The 12,966-nt window shown below is 37.7% G+C and overlaps 1 protein-coding gene across 2 annotated transcripts in view; it reads left to right on the forward strand.

Annotated features, from left to right (window-relative positions):
• CNOT6L (CCR4-NOT transcription complex subunit 6 like) overlaps positions 1–12,966 on the forward strand; it is a gene marked incomplete at its 3' end in the record, with an annotated part of 104,146 nt that overhangs the window by 14,810 nt on the left and 76,370 nt on the right. Inside the window, exon 2 of one of the 2 annotated variants that reach the window (XM_080697952.1) lies at positions 10,627–10,752. In XM_080697952.1, the coding sequence (XP_080554078.1) occupies positions 10,627–10,752 (126 nt within the window). Of the gene's footprint in view, positions 1–10,626; positions 10,753–12,966 lie in introns of those variants that run through there. The other variant, XM_080697953.1, reaches the window with a different exon arrangement.

Here is a 12,966-nt window from a genome sequence, read left to right on the forward strand (position 1 = left end):
GGATTGTAAATTAGTACAACCACTATGAAGATCAGTATGGAGAGTCCTCAAGAAGTTAAGAATGGAGCTACTGTATAAACCCAGCTGTACCACTCAATATTTTCTCAAAAGAATTGAATTTAGAATATTATAGTGGTACATGTATACTCATTTTTATAGCAACACCAGGCTTTTTGGTCAACAACGTAATGGATAAAATGTGGTATATACACACAACGGGGTTCTATTCAGCCATAAAAAACAACAAAGAAAGTCAAGGGATGTGTGTTTTCTCTCAAGTGTAGAGAGACAATAGGAAACATAAGGTACTTAAATGATGTGGAGAAAGACCAGTATAATAGTGAAAGGGGATTGAGGGAGGCTGGGGAGGAGAAAATGGAAGATTGAGAAAGAAAACAGTTCAAATAATACTATAGCAATATATGAAAGTATTATCACCAATTTCACTAACATGTTTGGGAAGGTAGGAGAAGTGGGGGGGGGTTGTAGAAGGAAATATAAGAGATAAGTACATGTAAGTTTGTATCACATTGGACCTCCCCATGATGTGTAATTTCAATGTACTATAAAAGTCTAAAAAAAAAAAAGATTGACCAGAAATAAGACATGAATCCAATTATTTCTAAAGACTTAAGAGTCATATTACTGCTGTTACATGATTAATTTGTTTGCCAGTAAGGATCATAGAAAAAATATGATCACTAGGTTAGGACATGAGTTGCTATCACCTTATCAAGTTAACTATATGGGTGTGTGTTTAACCTGGTTATCTAATGCCATTCCCCAACATAGTACATTTAAAACTTATTCTCTTGGGAACTCTGCTCTCATCATGGATCCTTGACTATTCTACAAATCACGTACTATCCTTCACCTTTACTGTTTGTAGAAAGGATGTTTTATTTTCCTTTTAGCTGTATACCTGTAATCCCAATACTTGGGAGGCTGAAAAGGAGAACTCAGGTTCAAAGACAGCCTCAGCAACTTAGTGTGGTTCTCAGTAACTTAGTGAGACTGTCTTTCAAAAATAAGATAGGTGAGGTAGCACACTCTTGTAATCCCCACACTTGGGAGGCTGAGACAGGAGGATCACACAGGTTCTAAGACAGCCTCAGCTACTTAGTGAGGCTCTCAGCAACTTAGTGAGACCCTGTTTCCAAATAAAGTATAAAATAGGTCTGAGAGTATAGCCCGGAGGTAGAAAAGCTCCTGGGTTCCACCCCTAGTACCAGAAAAAAAAAGGTCTGGGGTGTATAGCTCAAAGGTAGAATGCCCTTGGGCACTAAAAAAAAAAAAAAAAAAGTTTCTTATAGAACTATTTAAAAGTAGAATATTCTGTAACTTTTTCACATAATGCCATGGAAATGTCTTATGCCTCTTGAAGCGTATGTCACGGTTTATCTCATTCACTGTTGAAGCATTAGGGCTTGATATATGGTAAATAACAGTAGTGGGCATGCAGTAAATTTCTTGAATACATGCTAAACTGGTCAGAAATATGAGACTCCAAAATCCAGCGAGAAATGACTTTGCCATCATAAAACAGGTTTTATTTTGTTCAGAGAGGTCACAGAGCTAGAGGTATTATTTTTATTTATTTTGGTGGTACTGGGGTTCCTGGAAACCCTTCTTCATCCGGGCTACACTCCCAGACATACATACATACATATATATATATATAATTTTTTTTTTTTAAAGGGTCTCTTAAGTCAGCACGGCTGGCTTTGAACCTGCGCCATCCTCTTGTCTCCACCTCCCAAGCGTGGGGATTAAAGCATGTGTCACCACACCTGGCTAGCTGGAGGTATTAGAAAACTTGGAATGAAGTTTGTTTTTTTTTTAATGTTTGCATTATTTGTCATTTGTGGACTATAATTGCATATGTATTTAAAGATCAATGTCATCCAGAGGCCCTTGATATGGAAATAGAATGGAATTGCTAATGAATTTGTTCTTTATCTTTGGATATCTACTAAGCTCTTGTGAGATCACAATCAGTCTTTAATTTTGTCAGTGTGATTTTTATAATATGCAGTGTAATTTGCTAGATGTATTTTTTGTATTAGCTGTTGAGCCAATACTAAAGGTATTGGTAAGGTACCTTTTCAGGTAAGGTATAGATTTTTGTATAACAGATAAAAATGTTTAATAGTTATGTATAGTTTAAAATATGTATGTTTTGTAGTGTTAGGGATTTTTACCCAGGGCCTTTTTTATGCTAGGGGATTGATTGCTCTACCACTGAGCTTCATCACCAGGCATCCCCTCTCTTCTTTTTTTAAACCTTGGGACAGAGTCTTGCTAAGTTTCCTAGGCTAGTTTCAAACATGCCTCAGCTTCCCATGTTGCTACCATGCCTGGCCTCCAGCACTTGTAACTTTATTTTATTTTGAGACATGATCTTGATAAGCTTCCCAGTCTGGCTTCAAAGTTTAAATTGGCCTCGTGAGTAGTTAGGGTTACAAATGAACCCTACTGCACCCTGCTAAAAACAGTTATTGGTGAGGAAATAGGAACTTCAAAACTATTGATTCCAAGTGTTACTCTGCTTGGTTAAACAAGGTAAATCTAGACATATTTTCCCCATAACTCAGGCAGTAAGATCATAGTATAACTATGGAAAATAACTAGGCTAAATGGGAAGGATGGATATTTATCAAGGTGTGAGTAGTCTGTAAATAACAATGTGTTTTATTTTCTATAACCTTGGGAATAAGTGCCAGTGTAATACAGACTTCTCACAGAATGTGTTAAATGTAGTAAGTCGCTGAAATTTGCTCTAAATGTAAGCAGAAATAATAAATGAGGTATAATTTTAGGAACTTCGTTGGCATCTATATCACTAGATGCAGACTACCTAAGATTGCTATTGCAAACTACTGTTGAGGTGATCTCTTAATATTCTATGGAAATAAGTATGATTAATGATTTGTATTTTAAGGTTAAATTAATTGAATGAGGTCTCTGATTCACTATGAAGAACTCTTTGGTGATTGTATCATTCTTTATTAATCTGAATCCTAAATGAAATCCTGTGCTGAATTTAGGGTGTTGAGAAAGAAGTTGTGACTTAGCATCATAAGACTTCTCTGTGTGCGCCTTTCTTTTTTTTGTGTTACTGGAAATTGAACCTAGGAGTGTTGTACCATTGAGTTACACCCCCAACCCTTTTTCTGTTTTTATTTTGACAGGATCTTGCTAAATCGCCCAGGCTGGCCTGGCTGGGATTATAGATATGCACCACTAAGCCTGTCTAAGATTTATGTTTCCATATATTGTAGAGGATACTTTTTTTTTTAAGCTACTCTAGATGATCAGTATATACAGAAATTCTCACTTTTAACAGTTTGCTCTGATTTGCTCAGATGTTTTTTTAGGTAGGGGGAGTTGATTTGCTTTATTTTCCTGGTCCCAAATATAAAATCTAAGATTTGGGAGGTGTTAGCAATAGAATCTTTGGGTTTATTGCTTATGTAGATTGGATTTATTGATATAGCATATTACACGGGTATCTCTTATTTGTACTTTTGGGAAGCTCCAATTTAAAATTTTCCATGTGAAGTAGCGCTAATGTTATATATGCTATTGCTTGTAGTTTAAAAACATCGAAATAACATTTTCTAGCAAGTCAATATTTTACAATATTTTACAGAGCTGTGGGTGGTGGCACACACCTTTAATTCCATTACTTAGGAGGCTGAGACAGAAGGATCACGGATTTGAAGTCAGCCTCAGCAACTTAAACCCTGTTTCAAAATAAAAAGTAAAACAGGGCTGGGGGTGTAGCTTGAAGGTAGAATGCTCCTAGGTTTAATCCCCAGTACCCCCCCCCCCAACACACACACACATATTTTACAGGTTTACTTGAAGTTTTTACTTACTGAAATAAAATGATGAATAATTTATGAAAGTCTTGACTGTGTGTTAATGTGTAGCCACCAGTGATGGAGATTAAAACTTGTTTACTTTCAGGATAGGGGCTAAGAAATAGGAGATATAAAGCTCCTTGTCCAGAATTGATGATTAACCTTAGAGATTTTACAATAGAGTGTCCAGTGGCTGGTAGGTTCCAAACAGCTTTTGAATTAGTATTTGGGGAGCTATGTGAGATAGTTTTTATAGCATTGAAATGGGCCTGATGGCTGAGAAGTCAAACAGGTGTTGCTAAGAGACTTTTAGTTTGTTAAATAATCGGAATCCCAATATAAATCAGGTTGATGTAATGTGAGGATCCTTTGGGAATTGACGCCAGATTTTGTAGAAATTAAAAACTTGGAAAAATTAATTCAAAAACTTGCAGATATCTTAGTGTGGTATAGCTAATTGGTAAAGCACTTGCCTAGCATACATGAGGTCCTGGGTTTGATCCCCAGCAGCACTCTTCCACAAAAACAAAACAAAACAAACTTGCTTCATTATGAGTTTGAAAAAAAGATAGAGGAATTTGCTGTTAGGTTTTCCAAAATAAATGTTTCTTAAATGAAAAGCCCGTCACTTGGTATTTAAACTTGGAATGACCTATATGAGTTTATTAGAAATCACCTCATCACTGTTAATTTTAGAGATTTAAATTACATTTGAATGATTATTTTTATAACTTTAAGTATTTTGAAATAGGTGTTTGTATTATGCCAATAAGGAGGAACATTGCTGATGAGGACCTTAGAGGGGAAAGTGAAGATGAACAGAAGGATTCAATAATGCTAATTTCCTGATTTTGTATTCTTTATTTTTATTTTTTATTTTTTTGCTACTGGGGATGGAACCCAGGGTTCTTTTACCTCAAGGCTACACTCCAAGACCTACTTTATTTTTTATTTGGAAACAAGGTCTTGCTAAAAGTTGCTGAGAACCTCATGAAGTTGCGGAGGCTGTCTTCAAACCTGCGATTTTCTGTCCTCCTGTCTCAGCCTCACAGGTACTGGGATTATAAGTGTTCACCACCATGTCCAGATGAGTTCTTTAAAATTATTTTTTCCGGTACTGAGGGTTAAATCCAGGGGCATTCTACCAAAGAGCTACACTATTTTTATTCTTTTTTTTTTTCCCTTGTTCGTGTTCGCTCTCGCTCTCTCTCTCTCTCTCTCTCTCTCTCTCTCTCTCTCTCTCCCTCTCCCCTCTCCCCTCTCCCCTCTCCCCTCTCTCCTCTCTCCTCTCTCCTCTCTCTCTCTCTCTCTCTCTCCTCTCTCTCCTCTCTCTCTACCAGAGATGGAACCCAGGGGCATTCTACCTCCAAGGTATACGCCCAGACCTATTTTTTGTGTGTGTGGGTTTGGGTATGGAACCTTAGGGGCATTCGACCTCCAAACTACACCCTCTGCCCTATTTTTTATTCTTTATTTTTAAACAGGGTCTCACTAAGTTGCAGAAGGCCTAAGTAGCTGTTGAATGCTGGTATAACAAGTGTGCACCACCATGCCTGGCTTTCTATTTTTCATTCGTTATTTTGAAACAGAATCCTACTGAGTTGCAAAGGGTCTTGCTAAGTAGCTGAGGCTGTCTGGGTTGTGCATGCTTATTCTTTATTTTGATACAGCTTTTCACTGAATTTGCAAAGTGCCTCAAGTAAGTAGCTGAGGCTGGCTGCAAACCTGCAATCCTCCTGTCTCAACCTCCCAAACTCTGGGATTACAAGCCTGCACCATCATACCTGTTTGTATTTTTATTGGCTTTTTGGCCAAATCTAAGAGAATTTTCTGACTTCTAGTATGACAGTATTAATATTGCTTTGGCTTTTATATATTGTAGATATTTAATGAACATTTTTATGGAGCTGTTTTTAAAAGAAGAGGCTTTGTAAATCCTAATGTACTTACAGAGATTAAAACATGGAAAGTTTAAAAAATAGTAATATAATTCCTTATAGTAGTTATTTCAGAGATTAGAATTAGAGTGCCAGAAAAGATGTTACTCATTTCCTATCTGGATTTTTTTTTAATATTTAGGAAAATCGAACATGTAGGTCAATTACCATTTTTCCAGATTAGTTTTAGAAACGCATTTAGCTGTCATTTGGCTGTGTGACAGGAAAAGTAGAAGAGAAGAAAGGGGACAGATTTAGGATTCTAAAGCATATCATTATTCCACGAATATTATATGGTAAGGGCTTACTGTATGTGGTAGGAACTGTATTAAGATATAAAAACAGCCAGGTGTGGTGGTGCATGCTTGTAATCCCAGTACTTGGGAGGCTAAGACAGGAAGATTACAGGTTTTTGGCCAGCTGTGGCTACTTAGGCTCTTCACAACTTAGACCCTATATCAAAATAAAGAATAAAGGCTGGGTGTGGTTGTGTACACTTGTAATCTCAGCATTTGGGAGGCTGCGACAGGAGAATGGCAGTTCGAGGACAGCTTCAGTGACTTAGTGAGGCCTTTTGCAACTTAGACCCTATTTCAAAATAAAGAATAAAAAATAGGAGCTGGGCGTAGTGGTGCATTCTTGTAATCCCAGTGCTTGGAAGGCTAAGACAGGAGGATTGCATAGGTTTGAAGCCAGCTTCAGCTGCTTAGTGAAGCTGTCAGCAACTTAGACCCTGTTTCCAAATGAAACAGTAGGTCTGGGAGTAAAGCCTGGAGGTAGAAAGCCCCTGGGTTCTACCCCCCAGTACCAACCCCCCCCCCCCCCCCGCACACACAAAGGGCTGGGGTTGTAGCTCAGAGGTACAGTGGCCCTGGTTTCAATTGCCAGTATTTCTAAAAAAAAAAAAACAAAATTATATGTCATACATAGAAATAACTCATAGTCCCCTTAGGGAACATATACCATTTAATGGAAGCCATGATTAAAATAGTCAATTTGATTTCTAATCCTCTAACCTATATTTCATAAAAATGATCTAATATTAATGAAGCCTATTTTTGTTTTTGCATATTTAGTGTGCCAGTATAAGTATTCTAAAAATTTTGTTATCAAACTATTTTCAAGAGTATTTTATATAGGCTAAGTGGTAGAAATCAAGTCTCCCCTTGCCCCAGGAAAATGACCATATTCTTTGTGCTATATGAATTTATAAGACTTTTTTTTTTTTTTTTTGGTGGAGTGGGGATTGAAACTGGAACACTCTACCCCTCAGTCACACCCCCTAGCTCTTTATTTTTGAAACGGGGTTTCACTAGGTTTCTGAGGCTGGCCTCAAACCAGCAATCTTCCTGTCTCTGCTTCCCAAGTACTGGGATTACAGGTATGTGCCAGCACTCCTGGCTTATAAGACATTTATGGACTAGAAAAAGTAATGTATAATATTACCCAAATTGTATGGTAAGATTAGAGTTGAAGGCCAGTTTTGATGTTACATACCTTTAGTCCCAGTACTTGGAAGGCCAAGACTGGACAATTGCAGGTTTGAGGCTATTATATGTTAACCTAGTGAGACACTGTTTCTAAATAAAAAATAAAAAGGGCTGGGGGTATACCTTAGTGTTAGAAGACCCTAGGGTCCAAGCAGAGTAGAAAGAAAAAAAAAATTATAGAGTTTAACCTAGAAACTAATTATTGTTAACCAATGGGCAAATCTGGAAAAATCCCATTTTCTCTCTTTAAGTAGATGGGAAGGAATAGATTATTTTCCTTTGAAAATAATGAGGAAAAATTATGGGATGAGAAGTTTTTATTGTATTCCTGTAAACTAGCTTTGACTTCTTTTTACCTGATGGGATATTACGTGTGTGTGTGTGTGTGTGTGTGTGTGTGTGTGTTGTACTGGAGATTGAACTCAACAGTAGTCTACCTCTTAGCCTCACCCCAAGTCCTTTCTTGTTTTGATTGAAACAGGTTCTTACTAGTTTACTGAGAGTCTTGCTAAGTTGCTGAAGCTGGTCTCTGACCTATGATCCTCATGTCAGTCTCCCTAGGTACAAGGATTACAGGTGCCTACCACCATGTCCAGCTTCAGAGTGCTACTTTTCCTTATTCTTGGTAACAAATTTCATACTACTTGAAAATAAGTTTTCTATTTGAGATATTCTTTCCTTAGAAGTAATTCCAGATTCAGCCGGGCGTGGTGGTGTACACTTGTAATCCCCACGATTGGGAGGCAGAGACAGGAGGATCACGCAGGTTCGAAGCCAGCCGTGCTGGCGTAAGAGACCCTGTTTCAAAAAATATAAAATAGGTCTGGGAGTGTAGCCCGGAGGTAGAAGAGCTTCCAGGAACCCCAGTACCACCAAAAAAAAAAAAAAAAAAAAAAAAAAAAAAATAAGGTAATTCCAGATTCAGAAGCTTGGTTTATTTTTTTATTTTTATTTTTATTTTTTTTGGTGGTATTGAGGTTCCTGGAAGCCCTTTTACCTCCGGGCTACAGTCCCAGACCTATTTTGTACTTTTTTTATTTGGAAACAGGGTCTCCTAAGCCAGCGTGCGTGGCTGGCTTCGAACCTGCACGATCCTCCTGTCTCTGCCTCCCAAGCGCGGGGATTACAAGCGTGTGCCACCACGCCCGGCTAGAAGCTTGGTTTAAAGGGAATGTATGTGTTAAAAATATGAGTAAAGAACCAATTATAAATATGTGTCAATTTATGGCTAGCATGCAGGAGTTTAATCAGGCTCAAGACTTTGTGTCATTTGCTATTCTTGTTAGATCTGAAGTGAATTTTATTTTCTGCCTACAACCAAAGCAGTAAATCTTACATTGAAATTATTGAATAAGGTTACTTTTTAAGGCTGTTTGTCATCTGCCTCAAACATAGCACATATGAGTAGTTGAGTATTTTAGTTGACAATTGTGTTATTATTATGAGGAAAATGCTTAATATTAGTGCTATCAGGGTGGCCATGTAGTCTTATTCAGTTGGATACTTTTGAGAAAAGGAGTGATATTAAAATTACCTTAGAACAAGGGGTATAAATCAAGACTGGCTTAGGGAAACCAAGATATGTAGTCACCCTAATTAGCATGCTTTTGGTGGCAAGTAACAGAAAGCTCAAATTACCTGTGGTAAGGGAAATATGTATTTGTTTGTGATTCATCGAGTCTTCTGGCTTTCTTTATTTTCTAGACTCTCTCTTACATGGCTGGCTTCCCTAGAGTTGTTGTATGGCTGCCTTCAGAATGCAGGACTATATTCTTGTTCATTTATATTCAGCAAGAGAGAGAAGCCTGCTTTTCTCTTTTCTTTTTTTTCTTTTCTTTTCTTTTTTTTTTTTCAGTACTAGGGATAGAACCCAGGGGCATTCTACCTCCAAGCTACACCCCCAGCCCTATCTTTCTTTCTTTCTTCCTTCCTCTCTTTCTTTCTTTCTCCCTCTTTCTTTCTTTTGTTTGTTCATTCGTTTGTTTTGAAATAAGTGCTTGTGGACCTGCAGAAGATGTGAGCAAGTTATGTTATTTTTTGGGTCTGTAATCAGTGCTTAGCGAACCCATGAATCCATTCATACCTTGCAATAAGTTCCCTCAGTGCACACCAAGCTTCCTGGCCTACTTTGCAGTTTTGCCTGCCTGTCTTGCCTGCCTTTCTGCCTTGCCTTTCTTTCTTTCTTTCTTTCTTTCTTTCTTTCTTTCTTTCTTTCTTTCTTTCTTCCTCCCTCCCTCCCTCCCTCCCTCCCTCCCTCCCTCCCTCCCTCCCTCCCTTCTTTCTTTCTTTCTTTCTTTCTTTCTTTCTTTCTTTCTTTCTTTCTTTCTTTCTTTCTTTCTTTCTTTCTTGTACTGGGGTTCCTGGAAACCCTTCTACCTCCGGGCTACACTCCCAGACCTATTTTTTATACTTTTTATTTGGAAACAGAATCTCTTAAGCCAGCTCGGCTGGCTTCGAACCTGCAAGATCCTCCTGTCTCTGCCTCCCAAGCAGTGGAATTACAAGCATGCGCCACCACTCCCGGAACTTGCTTCTTTCCCTCCCTCCCTCCCTCCCTCCCTCTCTCTCTCTCTCTTTATTTATTTTTGGAGGTACTGGGGGTGGAGCCTAGAGGTTTTCTACCTCCGGGCTATACTCCCAGACCCATTTTATATTTTATTTGGAAACAGGGTCTCACTGAGTTGCTGAGAGCCTCACTAAGTACCTGAGGCTGGCTTCGAACCTGTGCGATCCTCCTGTCTCAGCCTTCCAAGCATGCGCCACCACACCCGGCTTTATTCTTTATTTTTGAAACAGGATCTCACTAAGTTGCAGAAGGCTTCACTAAGTAGCTGAGATTGTCCATGAACCGCCATCCTCTGGTCTCAGCCTCCCCAGTGCTGGGATTATAAGTGTGCACCACCATGCCTGGCATAGAAGGCTGCTTTTCTGATAAGCAGAATTAATCTGAACTCTCTCTGTATCAAGGGAAATGGAATAAACTGTCTTAGGCAAGGGGTATCTGAATATCATTTAGGGAAGGAGGATAAAATTACCTGATTCTCTTAGATAGAGTCTGCTCATGAAACTTGTAAGGTCAGTCTATCTAGGAAAGCAGTGCAGCTAACAAAATGGTTTAAGAAGCAACCATAGTGTTCACTGCAAAGTCTAATGCCTGTTTACATTTTTTTTAGGCATTTATTAATGAGTTCCTGCTAGGGTTTAGCATGCTGCAGATGATGTGTTTTCCTTCAAGTGAGAATTTGTGGTATAAAATGGGAGTGAAAAGGAAAACTTGCCTCTTAATTTTTCTTTTTTTATCAACTGATAATTTTCAATCTTTTTTATTCACAGACTAATAGGGATGCCAAAGGAAAAATATGATCCTCCAGATCCTCGTAGAATTTATACCATCATGTCAGCAGAGGAGGTAGCCAATGGCAAAAAATCCCACTGGGCAGAATTAGAAATTTCAGGTAAGTGAAATGTGAAGCATTTTATATGGGATATAATAGTAAAAATGAATAAGAGTACTGCCATATTTATTTCTTTGTTGCACTTTTTTTGTTGTTGTTTTGTTTTTGTGGTACTGGGGTTCCTGGAAACCCTTCTACCTCCGGGCTACACTCCCAGACCTATTTTATATTTTATTTAGGAACAGGGTGTCTTAAGCCAGCATGGCTGGCTTCGAACCTACGCAATCCTCCTGTCTCTGCTGCCTCCAAGCGCAGGGATTACAAGCGTGAGCCACCACGCCAAGCTTTTGTTGCACATTTTAAATTACAGGGGTTAATTGAAAAGATACAAAAATGCCAAGGTACTAGTGTTTATCTTCTTTTGATCAGTTCCTAAATATCTTTGTTCCCATCCTCCTTCTTCAGATTAATTACCTTGAGCAGCAAGAGTTACCATCTAGAATAGAGGATATGTGGGACTTCAGCTTCTAAGTAAAACCAGGTGCTGTGACATAATAGATTGTATTTTGACTATTACAGATTAATTTTTGGAAATTAAAATCGATGCCATCCTTTTGTCATCTGAGTGTTGGCAAAGAAGAAAACCTAGAATAGAAGTTATATATTTATTCTAACAAATAAGTGAAAACTGTTACAGAATCTTAAGACATGTTTAGGATTTTTAAAATAGATATGATTCCTAAAAAATTATAAAAAGAATCAAACTCACACTGCAGGACATTTATAAGATACCCAACAAATAAGACTCAAAACTATCAAAGTTATACAAAATAAGACTAAAAAACTGCCAAACACCCGAGGAAACTAAACAGATAATAACTAAATGTAAATCATATCCTAAATTGAATCATGGGACACAAAGGTGTAAAGCTTGGTAAAATTAAAATAAAATCTAGAATTTAGCTAAGAGTAATGCATGAATGTTGGTGTCCTGGTTTTGATAAATATACCATGGTGGTATAAGTTTTAAATATTATATAAGATTCTAATGCAATATTGGTGAAACAAAGGTATTTGTAAGAACTTTCTGTATTATCTTGGTAACTTCTCTAAGTCTAAAATTATTGCAAAATTAAATTAATTAAAATGGTTACCAAGAACTATTTTTTATGAATTGCTGCAATACAGATTATATATAGAATGTAGTTTTTCCCCAGTAGGCTTTCATTTGGAATGGTTAAACCCACATTATAGTATTAGTGGCAAGATGGCAAGAATTACTTAAATGTATAACTAAAAGGTAACTGGGTGGCTTGTTGATTGGTAATAAAAGAATGAATATAGGCAAATCCTTTTAGGCTAATTCAGGGTTCCTCAATTTTGGCATCCTGACTATTTCAGTCAGATAATTCCTTGGGGTATCCTTGGTCTGTACCCACTGTATACCAGTAATACTCCTTTTGTTATGACAAGCAAGAATGTCTCCAGAATTTGTCAAAGTCCCCTAGAGAGCCGAACTGTTCCTGATAGAGAGCCACATGTTTAAAGCCTAAGTAAAATTGAAATTTTTCTTTTATCTAGAGCCTTTTTATTTGAAAACTTTATTTCCAAGAAAAATGCAAAATTTTAGTATACTCTTAAAGTCTTGATTGTAGACAGCAGAAAAATATCTGTGATAGAAAGTACCCTGAACAGAAGATAAAAGTTTGAGTTGGCTTCACAATAGCTTTGAAAATAAAATTTCCCCTTTATGAGATTTTCTGCCCTTTATCATCTGTTGTCCCTTTCATCAAAGTCTGTTTAGAAAATGATGTATATAGCTGGGCATGGTGGCGCATACTTGTAACCCCATCGCTTGGGAGGCTAAGACAGGAGGATTGCACAGGTTGGTTCAAAGTCAGCCTCAGCTACTTAGTGAGGCTCTCAGCAACTTAGTGAGAACCTTTTTCCAAAGATATGGGAATATAGCCCAGAGGCAGAAAAGCCCCTGGGTTTCACCCCCAGTACCACCAAAAAAAAAAAAAAAAAAAAAGGAAAAAGGATGTATTTTAATTAAAATACCACTTTAATTTTGCAAAGTTTATAAAATTTTCATATAAATTATTTGCATAACTAATACTTATTATCATAAGGTAACATTTTTAATTGAAAAAAAAAAAGGTTTTTTATTCTAGCCGGGTGTGGCGGCGCACACTTGTAATCCCAGCATTTGGGAGGCTGAGACTGGAGGATCGGGGTGTGTGGCCAGCCTCAGCTACTTAGGCCCTCTGCAACTTAG

The sequence above is a fragment of the Muscardinus avellanarius genome (assembly GCF_963383645.1).
Source record: "Muscardinus avellanarius genome assembly, chromosome: 6".
Lineage (NCBI taxonomy): Eukaryota > Metazoa > Chordata > Mammalia > Rodentia > Gliridae > Muscardinus > Muscardinus avellanarius.